The sequence below is a fragment of the Glandiceps talaboti genome, chromosome 21, assembly GCF_964340395.1.
Source record: "Glandiceps talaboti chromosome 21, keGlaTala1.1, whole genome shotgun sequence".
Taxonomy (NCBI): domain Eukaryota; kingdom Metazoa; phylum Hemichordata; class Enteropneusta; family Spengelidae; genus Glandiceps; species Glandiceps talaboti.
In genome coordinates, this window is record NC_135569.1 from 2,129,330 (window position 1) to 2,150,399 (window position 21,070).

Sequence of the window (21,070 nt, forward strand, 5' to 3'; positions counted from 1 at the left end):
CTACATTTTATAGTCGGGATCAACACATTTTACTAACACTGCTACATGGCATTGTCTGGTGCGACAAGAATCAAACCAACATAGTTACTATTTCTTTGCGTTAAAATGCACAATCACACTTCAGAGTAAATGTCACACACAATCTGTGTCAGCCATGTAAGTAGATCGCACTTAGAAGACATTTTACAACGGAGTCACTGTGTTATATGAAATAGGATATATGTGAATTAAATCCACTGACCTTGATTCGTGTAATTTGATCGGTAGGCTCAAGATCAAAACTCTCCGAAGTCAATAGCGTCATGTTCAGCTTGACTAATTCATCATGAAATTTGTCCATTGCCTAAAAAGAAACGTTAATGTTGGTAAAATTTCCTGAGCTTCATCGAATTTCGTCTAATAACTTAAGCGCGAACAGACATTTCTCATAGATTACGATGCATGTATACACCCAGCACTTTCACATTCTACAAGTCATCAAAAAGCCCAGAGACATAGTCGTACTATAGTGACACGAATATGAAAAAAAAAACAAAAAAAAACAACGTCATGGGGTCGATGTAAAATACAACTCCACATGATATAAGTTTGTAAGTGAGTAATGCCTGAATGACAGCCAGTATCCATTAACTTCAAGCAGAGCAGCAGAGACAATTTAAAAGATTGACAGGGCCTTAGTAATACATCAACGTAAACTATACATCCAGTACGAACAAATGGATGGTAATGTACTGAAGGAATTAGTTGAAAGGTGAAAGCACGAACGCAATTGTGTCTAGACATTTATTTAGCAGATTGTAATTATTTATCTATGATTAAATCATTACATGCTATTTTTGGAAGGTAAATTCCAACCTATGGTTAAATTGATGCGATATCTTATTAGTTTTGTCATTTTTATCCCGAAGGTTCTAGACACTCGTGATTTACTCCGGAAATAATGCAGTTTCATTCTATGTCAACACACTAATATTCTATAACAACGAAACGGTGAAACAGAATATCATCAGTCCAAATAAAAAGCTGACGCTTGGGGAATTGTCTCTTTCTTTTGTGAGCTATAATCACCCGCGTACTTTCAAGTTAAGGGACTGGATATTTGTTATATGGAGGGGGTTTCAGAAGTTCAGTGCGTGAAAATATTGCCCCTCCCAAAAGACCAGGCACAAAAATTACTACCCTCCGCGAAAATCCTGGACTCTCACAAGAAATAGTGGGTGCGGAAACTGACTTCAACTTAAAAAGACAACATAAAACTATTCTTCCAATCTGTAATGGCTGTACATCTGATAGGAAGAAATAAACAACACAGAGACCATTTGGAAAACAATGGGAAACCTGAACTAGACACTCACACATGGAAAAAAAAATATACCTACCCCACCAATTTCAAAATTGAATGTAATCGTAACCCCACTTTCTTTTTACGCCATAAGAGAGAGAGAGAGAGAGAGAGAGAGAGAGAGAGAGAGAGAGAGAGAGAGAGAGAGAGAGAGAGAGAGAGAGAGAGAGAGAGAGAGAGAGAGAGAGAGAGAGAGAGAGAGAGAGAGAGAGAGAGTAGCTTATTTGAAAACATCTTACCACAGAAAATTTTTCATGATTCTGATAGAGTGTAGCAACTTTCGTCCATCCTAGGTCTCGGCATATTGCAAGTCTAGCGTAGTTGTAAACGTACTGACTTGGATGTGTTCGGTAAAAGTACGGAAAGTTTTCGCGGTCCGATAAAGTAGGAGCTGTTGCCAAGGGTGATATCTGTTCGGGAAATAAACATAAAACATTAACATAACCATACAAATCAACAAAATCTAAAATATTTCATTTCTAATACAACGATAAGCACAGTGCCAACAACAAGTATACAAATATCTGTTTTAGCGATGAGAATCGGTGTGGTTGACAACAAACATAAACTACTTCACCCGGTACCCGGACAAGCATATCTGATGACCTTTGAACTTCTGATGACCTCTGAAATTCTTTCCTTTTCATAATTTAGAGGAATATAAAACTTACAAGCGGGAGATGCCAAAGACCCAGGACCCGTGCCATCGGTATGGTAACAGTTGACATAATACCACCAAAAACCATCACCTTGGGTTGTGGAGGGTCAAATACCTGATACACTGCAGCCTCCAGCGTGATAGCTATATCACCCTAGAAATAAAACACAAGAAAATCAATTGATTATAAGATTATAAGATTTTCAAATAAATGAATAAATAAATAAAGTAAATTAAGTAAAAGTAGCGTTGAAGACGCTGTTACATTCATTTTAAACTGGTAAATGTAAACTGGTGATTTGACCCGTTGCATTGAGATGATAAGCTTAGCTCTCCATTTAACATGAGTCACTTTGTGAAAAATCAATTTGTGCTATTCTAAATTGTCTTAAGACATGTAGGGTCTGAATGTAAATATTCGGTTCTATAGTCTCGTGCGTAGCCAGAGATCACGTTTTTAAAAACGCAAATTGCTTTTAAACAATCAGATGATGTGATAGCACGATCGAGGTATTAATAAAGAAATGCCAGAAAATACTGTATGTATGTATGTATGTATGTATGTATGTATGTGTGTGTATGTATGTATGTATGTATGTATGTATGTATGTATGTATGTATGTATGTATGTGCGTGTGAGTGAGTGAGGGCGTATAGGTACATATACGTGCGTCATTTTACATTTAGAATGTTACCATGGCATAAATCATTGGCAGTATATTTCAACCATGTAGCCGTCACATTTACGCTTACAAAATTTACAAACTAACATACTCTCGAGTCATTTTAATAGTTTCTGACATATTTTCACCGGAAATAATGTTAATTCTCTGTAAAATTTAACAGTTTTTAAATGTTTGAGTGAATTTTCATTTGGCTAGTCAACAGAAACGTCCCTGTCTCTTAAGTGATCTCTGAAAGCCCGTAAACAACTTTTTCAGACTTATTATGACTACAGGGTAGAATAAATAATCATTCACCATGGGGTATCGGTAACGCTACTAAAAAGACACGTTTTCACAGTATTTTCAAACATAGCGACATCGTTATTTGCCAGATTTATTTTTCTGTATGTATGTATGTATGTATGTATGTATGTATGTGTGTGTATGTATGTATGTATGTATGTATGTATGTATGTATGTATGTATGTGCGTGTGAGTGAGTGAGGGCGTATAGGTACATATACGTGCGTCATTTTACATTTAGAATGTTACCATGGCATAAATCATTGGCAGTATATTTCAACCATGTAGCCGTCACATTTACGCTTACAAAATTTACAAACTAACATACTCTCGAGTCATTTTAATAGTTTCTGACATATTTTCACCGGAAATAATGTTAATTCTCTGTAAAATTTAACAGTTTTTAAATGTTTGAGTGAATTTTCATTTGGCTAGTCAACAGAAACGTCCCTGTCTCTTAAGTGATCTCTGAAAGCCCGTAAACAACTTTTTCAGACTTATTATGACTACAGGGTAGAATAAATAATCATTCACCATGGGGTATCGGTAACGCTACTAAAAAGACACGTTTTCACAGTATTTTCAAACATAGCGACATCGTTATTTGCCAGATTTATTTTTCTGTATGTATGTATGTATGTATGTATGTATGTATGTGTGTGTATGTATGTATGTATGTATGTATGTATGTATGTATGTATGTATGTGCGTGTGAGTGAGTGAGGGCGTATAGGTACATATACGTGCGTCATTTTACATTTAGAATGTTACCATGGCATAAATCATTGGCAGTATATTTCAACCATGTAGCCGTCACATTTACGCTTACAAAATTTACAAACTAACATACTCTCGAGTCATTTTAATAGTTTCTGACATATTTTCACCGGAAATAATGTTAATTCTCTGTAAAATTTAACAGTTTTTAAATGTTTGAGTGAATTTTCATTTGGCTAGTCAACAGAAACGTCCCTGTCTCTTAAGTGATCTCTGAAAGCCCGTAAACAACTTTTTCAGACTTATTATGACTACAGGGTAGAATAAATAATCATTCACCATGGGGTATCGGTAACGCTACTAAAAAGACACGTTTTCACAGTATTTTCAAACATAGCGACATCGTTATTTGCCAGATTTATTTTTCTGAAGCATGTATAGAGCAGGCAAAGCATGTATAGAGCAGGCCAAGCATGTATAGAGCAGGCGGCCAAGACTACGTTTAGCTTCAAGTAAAATGTCAAGATTGTCAAAATAAACTCTATCACTTACACATCAGAATTCAGCCGTTCTTTAGTCCTGGCGCTAGCAAATGCAAATATGCTTTGCTTGATCACACTTAAGTAAGCGAACTGTAAAGGTTCTATGAACTCAGTTACTGGAACCTGAAGGTTGGGAGTAGAACTCTTTCAAATACTTTCATTAGAGCTAATGTTAATGTCACTGGGCAGAGATCTTTCACAACCTTAATAGTCCTTTTCTTTGGATCTGGCACAATGCATGATGTCTTCCATATTAGAACGAATTGAGGAAGAGTGGTTTTCAAGGAAATTTCTCCTCGACACATTCTGGTATCAATAGAGTTTATATTTAGGACACATCATGCCAGGGTTCATTCCAGGGTCGTTAACATCATTACTGGCTCTCCCCGTGAAACTAAGTATAGGAAAATGCTTTGACTCGGAAATTGTGACTGACTTGTGCCAAGAAACAAACTCTGCGTATCTATTCAAAAATGTAATATATATAATGGTCAAGTCTGTAAGATGCAATCATCGGAATTTGATGAAACAAATTATCCGTCGACAATAAATTCATTTTAGGTTGACTCGATAATTGACGAAATAGGGTCAAATTTACTGGTCTGTGTGACGTTAATTTCCTCTTTTCACCACTTCCAATTCATGGCACCCTAATAGCATGTTGTAGATGTGCTACGGGTCTTTACAAAGTAAAATGGGGGCTCTAAAATGGTAATTTTTTTAAACAACAGTATGACGAGAGGTCATTTCTCAAACTCGCCTAGCCTGGTACCAATTTCAGAAAATGTGAATTAATGCATTTGGGATAAAAGCTGAAAGGCTAAGTTAATGCTGAATCAAAACAACATGCCATCCAAGCTAATTTTTGAGATTTTACCCGTCAAACTTGTATATATTTGCATACTTTTATAAAGCCTTCACAATGCCTTTTCTCTAACTTTTTTGAACAATGCATCATGGGAAAATTCAATACAGCGGCCATGTTGAATCTTTGACAACTATTATGCATTTTTTTAAATTTCTGTTCTGTGAACTAACTACTATTTTAATATACAGAACATCAAATGCAGACATACACAATAATAGTGGTGTGGTAACTTAACATGCCTAACTCAATCAAATTGAAAAAATATTGTAACGAATCTATGCATCATACCTCGTTTTCAATTCCTTTATTCTCAAGCTTCATACCTAATTTGCATAGATATGAATTTATCTGAATATATTTATTTTGGTATTTTTTTATTAAAATGATATAGTACCTTCAAAATCAAATCAATCACAGTATAACAATATTTTAATGAAAATACACATGGACCATTCTTCGGGTACGAATTAAAGAAGTTGCTTTATATATTAGATGAATTATTTCTTGATAAAAATTAAATGAAAATACACAATTATTATTTTACACCAGTTAAGATCGATAATATGAGACTATTGAAAAAAAGAAGTCACCATGAAATAAAAAGTAACTTCAAATTAACCAAATGAGATTTAAAAAAGTAATAATACCTAATAATAATTCTCCGTTCCATTCTAAGTCGTTTCATTATCTACAACCTTGAGATAATAATCATAATCAAACCCATATCCTATACAGACCTAATCTATTCATTATGGAATGCATTCCTGATATCCAACACATATATTGGCTCATACTACTACAGAAACTGCTGTAACTTTTCTAAAACGCGACCGATTTTAGTAGTTTTTGCTGCGACGCGTTCATTTGTACTCCAGCTAAAAGTAAACCAAGTGCGCAAACGCACAACGGCATGCAATTGGTTAACATCGGAGAGTGTTCCAACATTTCCCCTCATACTTTCACGGTTCAACACAACGGCCCCAAATACAACAGTTTGGACGATATTGTGAGCGTCAAGCCAGGCAATGGTAGAAGTAGCATTGGATTTCTTAATCCGTTGATTAACACCCTGAACAACAGGCGTTGCATATTAGTATCTGTTTTCTATTATAGTAGTTTGACACAGGATATGTAAATTTTAGAAATGTCAAAAAGATATAGATCTATACAAATTGAGATTCAAAGGTAGATAATAATGTGAAACGCATGCAGTATGTATGTATGTATGTATGTATGTATGTATGTATGTATGTATGTATGTATGTATGTAATCTTTGTAATGGTATATGCACAAGGACACATATATATACAAACCGAGATTCGCAGATGTAAACAAATAACGTGATACCTATATGCCTTAAATGTAATATACTGGGTATGTAGATTTTGTACTAACATATACACAAAGCTATCTATATCCAAATATTACAACTGTATACTCACAATGATGGATTCTAAGGATACCGAAAGGAAGAGAAGTTCCTTTAGTAGGAGTGTAAAATTAGATGCGGGAGGCCATTTGTTGAGGGTTTAATGGCATACGCTAAATGTACCAAAAAAAATGTTGAATCACCACCATTTCCTTAATATTTCTTTAATTAAACTTGCACGGGCAATTTTATTTTTTATTATTCTCCAATATCCTCTTCCTTTAGCGGAAAATATTAGTGACAGAATCTAGTTTGGTCTCCGACTCGTAGTAACAAGGACCCTTATGTCAACATATTTGAAAATAGCATCTACATGTTAAACTGTCCCTAACCTGCAATGTTATTTTGAAAGTAAAATTTTGAGGTCACTGCTTTAAGATATATGTAGTCTTATTGATTGCTAACGCGAAGACGTGGTATTCAGTGCGAGATGAGATTTCTCATCCCCCCCCCCCCGACATATTCGAGTACTTGAAGACAACAGTAGAAAGGTTACAATTTAGCTAATAGAATGACATCTCCAAATGCCACCTGCACACGTTGCGGTAGAAATATTAGCAGTGGAATGAATAGCATCGTGTTATAAGCCTTAAAGTGCCTTTAGGTTAATGGTTGTCATAAGATATCACCACAGGGAAAAGGACAAATAATCTATGTTGTTATCGCGATTTTCCGGATTTCTAATACCGTGCCCTGAATACATCGAGTTGCAACAGAAACATTAACACAATGTTCATGAATGGAAAATAAGGACACGAGCAAAATCTACGGTAGGGGAGGGGATGAGGAGAAATAGGTAGTGCTGAAACTATTTCGGGATGCCGTGGGGGGGGGGGGGGGGGTTGAAAATTGGATGGTATGAAGAGGAACCAAATTGAACCAAATTAAAAAGCAGGAACAGTCATTCATATCACCTTGTTCAGTTGCAAAATGTCTCGCGGTTTAGTCACAATAATATTCACTTCTTGTGCATATACCAACATTTCATTTTGAGACAGATGATGGGCCATGTGAACATGTGTCTGTCTTAATCTCTCTCTCTCTCTCTCTCTCTCTCTCTCTCTCTCTCTCTCTCTCTCTCTCTCTCTCTCTCTCTCTCTCTCTCTCTATATATATATATATATATATATATATATGTTGAGGGTAGAAGAAAATCAAGTAGGGTTTTTCGTCTCTACAAGCCTGTTTCGTGAGTAAATCACTCGTCAGAAGATGCTGATGTACTGAATATACCTCGTATATATATATATATATATATATATATATACACGAGGTATATACACGAGGTATATATATATATATATATTAGATTATTTCAATGGTCTATCTATTACGTAGTAGTTAACTCTGACAGAACCTTACTACTCAAGATACATCTTTTGAATTATATTGTCAGAATTTGACATGTTGAGGCTCACAATGTACTTTCATCATTTCAATTAATGAAGGTATATGTCTTAAATAGATTAACTTGATTGTAAAGGTTAACTAGATCCCATGCATGGTGGTTTCATTTTTCTATAAATCACTTCTATATATTTTTTTACACATACAATGTTCCCTTTTCACACACGATATTGTATCGTTAGCGTCATCTTATACTAGTCTTGCACACTTAAGAAAGGATAACCGTGACAATGTTACAATTTGGCTAATGATATGGTATAAAATGCATGCAAAGTACACACGTAGCGGTAATAATATTACCAGTGGAAAGAATTATAGTATCGCCTTAAACCATCTTAAGATTCCCAGATATCTCTTGCAGATTCATATTATTCTACCGTCCCATCTTTGTGATTCTACAACCAACCTGAAACAAAATATGTTTGAATTGGTTCAGTAACGTTATTCCATGGAAACTAAGTAGATTAAATCTATCCAAAGATATAATATCACGCCACGCTTCCTTTTCAATAAAGTTTGACATGGACCCATATTTATTTGCCAGAAAAAGTACACTTCACATCACATGCCATGGTTAACGAAGTGATATGTTTTGTCAACTCGATCGATTACACAGTCTCGTATATAAGGATAGGTCGCATTCAAGATGATGGATGAGACAACGGATGTTGAAACAGTATCGCTTTAGGGAACATTATTTCCTTCCCTTTCTTGCTGAGTCAATATCAAGTTGCAAATATTGAATTATCAGGGGTAAATACTAGCTGGATTTTGAACAATTGACCCAAAATTATGTTTATTTTCTTTTGTATTGGTTTTCTGATCAATAACACGAACCAGATATGTCATCTTTAATCAGGGACATATACATGTTTATATCCCTGCTTTAATATCGAATATTGGAAAAAAAGACACTGGTTCTTTATTTACACATCATTAGGCAAAAAAATTGTTTCTGGTCAGCGCGCGCATCGCTGGTTGTTTTTGTGTGTGTTTGTCCAACCCATGCAGTCTGCAGGTCCGTGGGGAAAAACCAAACAACTGCAGAGCCAATTATGAACAAGCAAATGACATTTGCTCGACATACACGTTTGCTTTAAGTAAATAAAAAGAACAGTAACTGCCATATCTGAGTGGCTGGTTTGTTGAGAATTTAAAAAATAATAATAATAATAATAATAATAATAATAGTCGCGTCGTCGCACCATTTTCGACAAACTGTCGTGACCAGAAGCAATTTCATTTTGGCCTTAGGTATGAAATATGTTTTATCTTCCAAAACCCTTTTCAATATATATCGAAATATGTTTGCCTTGCACTACTAAGAAAGCCTGAGTGACGACAAAATGGCGGTATCATTCTTCGGCGATGCTCGAAATATGAGTCAAAACAATCAAAGTCGACATTACCTCCTCTTCACGGTTCACAATTCACGCTTGTGCGGATATTACTGTATTATTCCCCAATATTTGTCTTCGTTGAGTTGGAAAATACCCATGACAAGAGGTTTGTCGCTCCCCGTCTTCGACTCATAGTGCAAAATTTAGTATGCCAGATCAGCACTGAAGTGCCGCTCAATTTCAATAATAAAAAAATTCAAATTTGGCACCCATTACAGTTACAAAGATTTGATGCTTTTAGACATCACTCTGTACATCTAGCCATGGTGACGATGTGTGTTATAAAACGTTGTGGTCGTGTAGTAGGTGTTGTAACAACTACGTACAGCTAAATCTACATCAATGCAAGGACAAGTTCAGTAATGTATCGGTATGTTGTGGGTCTTCATCGTTGATACTTCGATCATACCACTAGTGAGATTATAGGTACGATTATATAGAGCAGTGTAACACAATAGCGATAGCCAGGTATGATCAGATATTGAGGGATAGGAAGATTATGGAATTTCCCAATTTGAGTCTTAATTGTACATAAATGTTGGCCCATTATGTAATAAAAACTTTACAATTTAATTTTAAAAGTAATAGGACACATTGTGTATTTAATAGCTTTACTGGTGTCTATAACAGTGTGTGGTATATTGAAAGAAATAAAGCACATTTCTAAGTTAAAATTCATTTTAAAGGTCAGACTAAGAATGGAATCTTGTATTATCAATAGTAGACGACTCTTTACTCAACCAAAAATAGTATTCATAGCAAAACAATCTCTCTATTAATCACTGACAGCATCAAACTATTGGAGATACATCTTTTGACTTAAGTTGGTAAAATTTGACATGTTGATGGACGTTATATGGTCTTTCATCATTTCAATAGAAGTGTGAGTCTTAAATTGATTTACATGATTTGAAAGGTTAACTAGATCCCACGCATCATCGTTTCATTATTTGATAAGTTTTATTTTTTAATTTTTGGATAGATGAAACGCTCCCTTTTCATGTTGAATGACATATCATTGACGTCATAGAGACGAAATTGTGAAAATATGTACCCATATTTTATCCTTCATTAAAACTTCTATACTGTTTGTTAATGTTTGATCCATGCAGGATAAATTTAGGCAATTTGACTATTTAAAAATTGCCTATTTTCTGTGTATCTACATCATGTCATAATAGCAATATTTCTACGATTGTTTAACTTTGAAATAAAGTTTGATCCATGCAGGATAAATTTAGGTAATTTGACTTTAAAATTTGCCTATTTTCTGTGTATCTACATCATATTTTAATAGCAATATTTCTACGATTGTTTAACTTTGAAATAAAGTTTGATCCATGCAGGATAAATTTAGGTAATTTGACTTTAAAATTTGCCTATTTTCTGTGTATCTACATCATATCTTAATAGCAATATTTCTACGATTGTTTAACTTTGAAATAAAGTTTGATCCATGCAGGATAAATTTAGGTAATTTGACTATTTAAAATTTGCCTATTTTCTGTGTATCTACATCATATCTTAATAGCAATATTTCTACGATTGTTTAACTTTGAAATAAAGTTTGATCCATGCAGGATAAATTTAGGCAATTTGACTATTTGAAATTTGCCTATTTTCTGTGTATTTACTTCATATCATAATAGCAATATTTCTACGATTGTTTAACTTTGAAATAAAGTTTGATCCATGCAGGATAAATTTAGGCAATTTGACTATTTACAGTTTACCTAGTTTCTGTGTATCTACTTCATATCATAATAGCAATATTTCTATGATTGTTTAACTTTGAAATAAAGCTACTTATCACAATAATATAATTATGCCTTGAAGCAAAATCGGTGAAGTGATTATTTATCTAGATAATTGTATTATGCTGTCAATACCTAATATAATATGTATACTTTGACAACCAACAAACCAAGCACAGCCACATTAAAATAAAGTGTTCCAGGCTGAGTTTTGCACAAATAGCAGATTGAGTGACAAGTTTGTAGAGAATAAAAGAAAACAAAAACAAAACAAAAAAAAACCCTTCAATGGAAGACATAGTCCCCAACCTATATGTGTTATGGCAAACTTATTGTACAAATCGGACCGATGTCTCGAGAGACAAAACTTCATAATTTATTGACCAGTTTGCTATTTGACCTTGGATATGGAGTTCAAAGGCAAATGTCAATATACGGAAAGAAAGCTGACCTTTGAGTTAAAGACATTTGAATTGCATCTTTGTTTATTCAACTTCTTGAGTCGACATAGAAAGAAACATTTTGATCATTTCACCTTGAACATGTTTGTCAAGGTCAAATGTCAATGTCTCATTAGAAAGCTCATCAATGATAATGTGAGTGTAGCCAATTGAATGGTGTCCATACATTTCAAACTTTTGGCGGTAACAGGCAAAATGTGCTTGTATCACAAGCATGGCCGCAATTTTGCTATTCAGGTCAAGGCCGTGAAATTAAATGAGTGCATATGCCTCACATGGTAGAAACAATCAAACATATCATAATAGCAATATTTCTACGATTGTTTAACTTTGAAATAAAGTTTGATCCATGCAGGATAAATTTAGGCAATTTGACTATTTACAGTTTACCTAGTTTCTGTGTATCTACTTCATATCATAATAGCAATATTTCTATGATTGTTTAACTTTGAAATAAAGCTACTTATCACAATAATATAATTATGCCTTGAAGCAAAATCGGTGAAGTGATTATTTATCTAGATAATTGTATTATGCTGTCAATACCTAATATAATATGTATACTTTGACAACCAACAAACCAAGCACAGCCACATTAAAATAAAGTGTTCCAGGCTGAGTTTTGCACAAATAGCAGATTGAGTGACAAGTTTGTAGAGAATAAAAGAAAACAAAAACAAAACAAAAAAAAACCCTTCAATGGAAGACATAGTCCCCAACCTATATGTGTTATGGCAAACTTATTGTACAAATCGGACCGATGTCTCGAGAGACAAAACTTCATAATTTATTGACCAGTTTGCTATTTGACCTTGGATATGGAGTTCAAAGGCAAATGTCAATATACGGAAAGAAAGCTGACCTTTGAGTTAAAGACATTTGAATTGCATCTTTGTTTATTCAACTTCTTGAGTCGACATAGAAAGAAACATTTTGATCATTTCACCTTGAACATGTTTGTCAAGGTCAAATGTCAATGTCTCATTAGAAAGCTCATCAATGATAATGTGAGTGTAGCCAATTGAATGGTGTCCATACATTTCAAACTTTTGGCGGTAACAGGCAAAATGTGCTTGTATCACAAGCATGGCCGCAATTTTGCTATTCAGGTCAAGGCCGTGAAATTAAATGAGTGCATATGCCTCACATGGTAGAAACAAAGATATGATTAAAACATCATCATCACTTGAACTATTTGTTTCAAAAAGCTATGAATATAATACAAATTTGGCTATTTAACCTTGAATTTAACCATTCGGCCATATTTGATTCAGTCGTATATCAAAGTATGCACGCCACATAGTATGTTACCTTTATGCCAGGTTTGGTTGAAATCAATTGGTACATGCCAGAGATATGAGGGTGAAACAAGCACGGACGGACAGATGGACGGACGCACGCCAGGACGGAACCCAACGTAAAGTCCTCTCTGGGCTGTGTCCGCTGGGGGCTAAAAATCGCCTCGTCGCATCAACTTAAACAAAATATCTTGACCAGAAACAGTTCTTTTTTGTTGCCTAATATTAGTTACACTACCGCTCTCTTGATATTAGATTGGCCACGCTTGAAACTGTACCCGATAAAATAAAATAATAAGTTGAATATGCTTACATACACAAAGTGGTGTTAGAATAGAAACATGTATTAAGGTTGATAGTACAAACACCCAAGAGCCATGTATTATTAGATGCCACAAGAAGCGGATGAACTAATGGAGAGGGAGTGTGAAGTAGTGTTTACCAGTAACGGCTTCCCTGGGCTTTTTGTATTCTCATGATGTATTACTGATGTTGGCTTTTCAATAAAGAACTGTGACATTTCCTTTTTTAAAAATGTTCTTCAAGTCTGACATACAATTATATAATGAACAGTGCTAAAGATGGTAAATGCTATTAAGATTTGTCCTTTTTCTTTCATAAATTAAAGAAATTTGGAAACCTTTTTCCACTCTGCCCCCAAGGTGTTTAGTTTAACAAATCATCAAATAACGTATCTAACCTTGTATGTTTCAAGGACAAGGTGAGGGTAATTTGTCAAAGTGATAGCACATCTAGAATATTAATCTAATCCTTTAGCTTTGATTAAACGCCAGTCTAACATTACACTTAATATGTTCTGAAAATGGAAAAAAAACCTAATGGTTTTTAAAAAAACTGAGAGAGAGCGTTGAGAGAAAGTAAGATAAATTGAACTGGGTTGAAGAAAACGTTTGGATTTTAAGATCTTAAAATTGAACAGTGGTGTTCATGAAAACATTTCGATAAAGTTTCAATATTTGTTAAGAAGTTTATTTCAAGAATAATTGAACTAAACGGAAAGGTTGGCAGGCTAGGTTTTACCTTGGCTTCATTTGTTATGTTAAGGGATCCAGAAAAGTCATTTTCAGCAAGTCTGCATCGTCCGACCTCTCTAAATGAAGTTGTGAAATTAGCAAATCTGACTTACAAGACAGCTGCTGTACACCATCTGGTGTGAGGCATTCTGGAAAATTAACAATGTTCTTCTCCTGTTTTCAAAGTTGACATTAGAATTGTGTGGCCATTTTGTCAGAAGGTATAAAGCTCCAAATATTACTTATGCCCAGAATGCCTCACCTCATTGTACAGCAGGCTTCTGCTCAGCATTATTTACCAATTTTCATAACTCTATTTCAGAGAGGTCGGGCAATGCTGGACTACAACAATGATGTAGAATTGGTAAAATAAATGTTCTAGGTCATCTACGTATAATGGAATGCAGCTAACTTAAAAGTAAACACAGCCTTGTCTTAACTTCTCTTTATGGCCCTTATAGATTTAATCTGAGAGTAAAGACGTGCTTATCACACGAACATATATACTCTCGTGCTCTGTTGCTGAAAGCTTCTTGAGTTATAGTCATAGTGCTCTCCATGTATTTTATTGTACTGATGTTGGAAATCTTTCACGAGAAAAAGGCTCGAACTGAAATTATTTCATGTGTGAGTGTCTAGTTCAGGTTTTCCATTATTTCCAAATGGTCTCTGTGTTATTTATTTCTTCCTATCAAATGTACAGCCATTACAGATCGGAAGAACTGTTTTTAAATTGACTTTTTAAATTGATGTCAGTTTCTACATCTACTGTTTTCCGTGAGACTTCACAATTTTTGCGATTTTATTATTAGTTTTCTCGAATACGTAAAAAAAAAGTTCAGGGTCGGCAGTGAAAATCTAGGTGGGATCGGATAACCGGAACTAAACAGTTATTTTTTAAGGTATCTTTATCGTGAAACATCTTTACCGTTGTGATCATGTCGTATGGTTTGCTGTTGGATACTGTTCTGCTATTTATTCACCGTGCCGTGGACAATTTGGTTGACATAAATGTTTTCTCACTAATGGTTTTCAACTCATCCTGACAGCACTGTTATGTCACCAGTATTTTCAGAATAAAAGAAGAAAGATATAAGGAAATTAAACAGCGTTTTACCGACGCAAGAAAATGGCAGAATGGTGGTGAAATTTCGAGCACCACAGAACTAAAGACGTAGACACGCAAATTACCAAGGCGTAGAACGACCAAGGTATACATTCTGCTTTTCGATGTATGTATGGGTCCCGAAATTGACAAAGTGAGCGTAAAAGTGTTCAACGCTCATTTTGTCGAAAATGGCAAAGTGAGCGTCAAACTGAAATGTGAATGACTATTAGCTACACAGACAAGAAGATACAACTAAGAAACTACACTAGTACTGTTGCAGTTTTCTGACAGATAGTCACTGTTTTCTCCAGAATGTTATATTGTCATGCTTGGACATTTCTATGAAAGATCAGGCAATATTAAAGCTTTGATTCAACACTATTTTGTTGTGTCAGTTTTGAGAGTACTAATATCGGCAACCACGCAGTGACTGTATGTAACAACACTGCTGTCACAGTGTGGTTGTCAATGTTTTCAAACGGCAAAATAGGCGATGTTACAAAATCACTTGAATATCATTGTGCTTGTATTTAGATCTACAAATAATTGACATCTTTATCATCTTTGAAATAAGGAAATAAAGAGTTACATTAAATGACGTTCACCAATGAAACAAAATGTGCATTGACAAGAATGTAAAATACAATCAAGTTTTCCACCTCAGTTTAGGCCTGTAAAAATTGCGTGGTTCTGAATACGCTCAATTTAGAATAGTTATATTTCAGGTAGTTACGTTTTCCATATTTTCCATATAGTTAATAGTCATTCACTTTTCAGTTTGACGCTCACTTTGCCATTTTCGACAAAATGAGCGTTGAGCACTTTTACGCTCACTTTGTCAATTTTGGGACCCTTACATACCTGGCTTTTCAGTTCAAACGCAAACATCTTTGTTTCGACGTTGTGCAATACTGGTGTCCTTGCATGTAACTACTACTTGTGCCAATCTGATACTAGAAATGTTACGTACATAGAATGACGAAAACTAACAACTGGGGCTTCTTTTTAGACCCTTACGGATTTGCCTATGTGCAACGGGTAACACTGAAGTAAATCACTTTCTCTATGTGCTGTACTTATTTATAGCATATTCATATAAAGTGTAAAAGTATACCGTTTCATTTGCTAATACAATGAGTAATACTGAAGTAAAGCACTTTCTCTATGTGCCATAATGTACAAAGTACCTCCTTGTATTATTTAATTTGCTGTAAATTAGTTACGTACAAATGTTATGGCATTCCTACGTGTACTTGAACTACATAAATCACTCGCCATTTTCGCTATAACAACAACTTAATAAGACAACATAATTCACATAGTCTATTACATGCCTAAGGTAGCCAAGTTTGTAAGTAGGTTTTGTAGTATTTTCCTCATAAAGTCCGGCTTTAAAGTTAATCCACTCTCCCATCGGCTCAATTCTGTGTTCGATATATAATCGCGTTTTCTTTGGCGCCAATAAATCTAATTGGCAGCAGCATCACAGAATGGTGCTACCGTCGTCCCCCCTCTCTCTCTCTCTCTCTCTCTCTCTCCCTCTCTCTCTCTCTCTCTCTCCCTCTCTCTCTCCCTCTCTCCCTCTCTCTCTCCCTCTCTCTCTCTCTCTCCCTCTCTCTCTCTCTCTCTCTCTCTCTCTCTCTCTCTCTCTATGTATATACTCTCACTCTCTCTCTACATGTACATGTATATACATATATAATATATACAGTGATAAATCGTAGGATTTTCAACTGTGCTATTACGTAATGATTTAGTTCAAGGAGGCAAGTCAAAGATTTACTTAAAAAATCAGCATTTATATATCAAAAGTACCCGTCGTTTTGGCTGTACACAGGCAGCTTTTTTTCAAGGGCTGAAACAGTAAAAATTATAAACAAATTAAAAACTGAAAATGTTGTACGAAATCACAGTAAAATGTAAATAACAGATCTATAGTATTGATCAAACGTGTTGGTATAGCAGTAAAATAAACATCGGAATTGAAGAACTGGAATATATACGTACAAAAGGTAACCAATGGTTAAAACTATATATGTGGTGTGATGTATTCTATTCACAGGTACAGTTGGACTGATGACAGTTTTCTCAACGAACCAAGCTACCTAAGTTGACTATTCCTGAATAAGCTTATAATGAAATAAAACTCACGAGTCGTGTACTTTATCTTGTGCATTGCTTATTTCAAAGTTTCGAAATGATCGGATAAAAAATGGATTCGGATTTTGGCAAAATCCTACTCAACAACGACATTGCATTTTTAAATAGTAAACGACTTAATATAATATTATGTCTCACAGGAAGAAATGTCCGACTAACTATGTTTATAGATATCCTAAAAAACACGCACATTCTCGATACATATGATAAATGTTTAGTATCAAGTATTCTTTTGTCGAATTGGGGATCATTTCCATTTCAATACAACCTATTCTGTAACCTATCAATATATACTCGATTTAGAGTGTTTTCTGAATATTAGTACAGGAATTTTATTTTGTGTTTTACCAAAGGAAATAAATAGCAACCGTCAGGAGAGGTTTGATATTTTTGTAGTCATGCACTGATCCTGGATAACTGCACCGGAAGCTAACGAAAAGTGCCGCAATGGTGAATTTTATTTTATTTATAGAGAATTGTAAAATAAATTTGCGTTCTTATGGATATGGTAGATATTAATTGTAATTCGAGTAAGATCCATAACAATTTTTTTTATAAATGTTGTTAAAACATTTAGTTCAGATAAACTGATTATTTTTTAACGACAAAATATTTTTTTTAAAACATTGAACACGCTATTTCTATTGCATATGGTCCATAATACCAATGACTCTATTTGTTTTAGCCTTCCTGTATGTCAAAACATGTACCTATATTATTTGGTTTGGTTTGCAAAATACGTTATATAAATATCATCCATCACGTCGTTACAATAAAATAACAGAAGTTATTTTTGAAGCAAAAACTCCAATTAGATTTCTTCTTGTTTCCTGCATTTCCCACAAATTGATTGTCACGCAAAATTTGGATGACTCTTTGAGTCATATCTGTTCCTTTTTACTGGCCATGATAATAAACATTTCTATTTGTTGGGAAGTGGTGAATCGTGCGTTATCATTTTTATTACATGTTTTAGTGGCTAGCCATTATATGTTATGCATAAAAGATACCTTCCTGTATACTTGACAAATGTTGGGTATATATATCTATGTTTGAAAACACGCTTGACAAGGAAAGTATGGCGGATAAAATAAACTGGATCAGCGTAATGTATACTTCGTATAAAATATTAAGTGAACACCCCGGGTAGTATAATCAATACTATTGATACATGTCCACCTAGGGCAGTATTATCAAACGATCTGCAGATCTATATCCCCAGCTATAGCGTTTTCATTAATTCCCCATCCACACATTGTGTTTTATTATGGTTTCATATCTTCATGGTTTATGTCTTTCTTTACTAAATTCATTTTCTTTTGTAACGTAAACTGTACCTAGAAGACAATATCTCATTTGTGGAGACATGGTTGTTCAATAATGAACATGGCGTCCTTTTGTCTTGTGGCCTATGTAGCTCATAAGATATGCATGACTTGTAAGTTTTTACATGTTACAATGTATTGCGATCGGCTCATGCTAAGAGCTTCAGAGACTTACGTATTAAGCGGTATACAAATATACACTAATACCTATGTCGATCAGATATTAATCTTGTGCCTCGAGGTTGCTCAGACGCACATAGCAAAGCAGAGAGCGCGCGCGCGAGAGAGAGAGAGAGAGAGAGAGAGAGAGAGAGAGAGAGAGAGAGAGAGAGAGAGAGAGAGAGAGAGAGAGAGAGAGAGCGCGCTTTTGCACATTCGAAAACAAACTTTTCTTTCATTTTTGGTGCCACTCAAAATATCTCTAGTACATTATTAAAACAAAAACTTCAACATCATTAGATATTGCCTTGGATTAATTTGGTTTTATATATGCATAAAAATCCATCAACTTATTAAATAATTGTCAGTATGTTACCCTAAACTCAAATTAGCAGCCAGGGGATTACCTTGTAAGTGTGTTACTCTGAATTTCTTTGTCCTACTAAGAGTAAAAATGCTGAAATATGTATTGTGATACTCATAAACCGTTTTACAGTATTACCACCGAACTGGAAATGTATTCTCTTCTTGATATTGACATTTATCCAATCTTGAACACGGCTAAGCTCGGATATCCTTGAATATAATTTTCATTGCTTGTCAAAAGGATAGAAATTCTACTCAACCCTATTTGAGTACCTTTCAATTGAATTAAGCCCGTAGAGTTCTGGAGAATGTTGATAGTTAATACTGAGGATGATAAAAAGGCGATTTTTATTGAACATTTATCGGTAAACTCTAAAATGTCAATCATTGCATACCAAATGTAACTAATTTAGTCCTGGAGAATATGGACATTGTATACTCAGGATGGCGAAATTTGAATTTTTGTCAACGTTTTATGTTAGAACCCACCTGTGAATCGCTACATACTAAACGTAGTTTGTAGCCCCCGAAGACTATTAACATTTTATGCTTAGGAAGAGGAAAATCGGGAATGGTTCATCAACTTTTGATGTTGGAACTTAAGCTTACCTGTGAGTCGTTACATACTAAATGTAGCTCGTAATCTGGTAGAACATCAGTGTTGTTGTTGATGTCTTCTATAGCTTGAAGAGCGCAGTGTAGACTTTCATACCCGATATCTTCCCAAAAACCACCCGATAGTGGCAATATACAGCCGATGTAAAGTGGAGTCGTGCCTCTGACATCTTGCATGCATACACTCAGAACGGCAAAGACGGCTGCAAATACGAGCACAAAACGATCAGCCATCACGGCAGATATGACTGTCTTTGAATACCGCTCAATATTCGCTCGTTCCCTAAGTGATATAAAATGCTCAATAGAAATATAAGGCAAAGCTGGCCAACATATATACTGCAACAGTGCCGTGCAACTCCAATGAACGATGTCAGAGCCTACTACTTCTACGTCGTTGCAGGGGATCAATCATGCATAATTGCTGGCCGTTAGTTTACGAACTCAGCCGTCTGAAAGATGTCCACTAAGTTGTTAGGTCTACCACTTTAACTGCAAATTATCGATTCCATGGTAACAGATCAACATTTTATACTGACTTGAATGATTAAATATCATCGAATTGTCTCATGACATTGTATTAAACATATAATTTTCATTCTAACGGGATATGCGCATGTGCATCATCTTGCGTGGTGAAATGTACAACTGACAGTTTCATATGCAGAGACAAGTAATTAATTTCTAGATTTTATGCTTGGGTGAGGGAGGGAACTGGATTGGCTAAAATTATCAACAATAGTAAACTATTGATATAGATATTTAAAATGCGTGCTACCTAGTTTGTGGGATATTGATACATGAGTTGAAAGCTATCCATATACAGCCATATGTCTTTATCAGCTTCATACAATTTCTACTTTGGAAACTAGTATTGCGTTTCTTCATCAGTCGCCAGGATTTTCACCATTTTAGTTTGCTTTCGTAAATTCAAGCGGCACACATGGAAACCAATGGAAAACATAACTATCTGAACTAGACACTCACATATATGATAAAAAACATTATAAAATAAAATAAAATAAAACATCTACCTACCCCATCTATTCTAAACGTACGTAATCGGAACCACACATTTTTTATTAGGCCTTATGGAAGTATTTTCACTCGAGTGAGAAATGTAGAAACTCGGCTTGAGCAGCTTTAAGAGCTAGATGTGAGTGTATCACTTAGAGTATTTTCATTGACAAGTTTTCAACAATATTTCAGCATCCCACAAACTAGCTAGAGTACAATACGCAATGTATCTGGATACTTTTATCTTATTGCGGATAATGTTAGAGGAATTCCTCACCTCACCCACCCTATCCATCAATCATAGCAAATGTTTCTATGTGTTCGCGTCATTTGGTCATAAAAGTTGTATTTCAACTGCACTCTGTTCAATATAATTGTTTGTTGTCATTATTTTGAAAAAACCCATGTATAACGTATTCGGGGATGTGTCAATATTTGCTA

At 34.8% G+C, this 21,070-nt stretch overlaps 1 protein-coding gene across 1 annotated transcript in view; it reads right to left on the reverse strand.

Annotated features, from left to right (window-relative positions):
- Window positions 1-19,846, reverse strand: part of LOC144451701 (gamma-aminobutyric acid type B receptor subunit 1-like) — a 32,723-nt gene extending 12,877 nt beyond the window's left edge. The window contains exons 1-4 of the mRNA XM_078142603.1: window positions 19,607-19,846; window positions 2,014-2,154; window positions 1,582-1,752; window positions 242-343 (exon numbers count right to left, since the gene is read on the reverse strand). Of these exons, the coding sequence (XP_077998729.1) occupies window positions 242-343; window positions 1,582-1,752; window positions 2,014-2,154; window positions 19,607-19,846 (654 nt within the window). The remainder of the gene's footprint in view (window positions 1-241; window positions 344-1,581; window positions 1,753-2,013; window positions 2,155-19,606) is intronic.
- Between the last annotated feature and the right edge of the window lie 1,224 nt (window positions 19,847-21,070).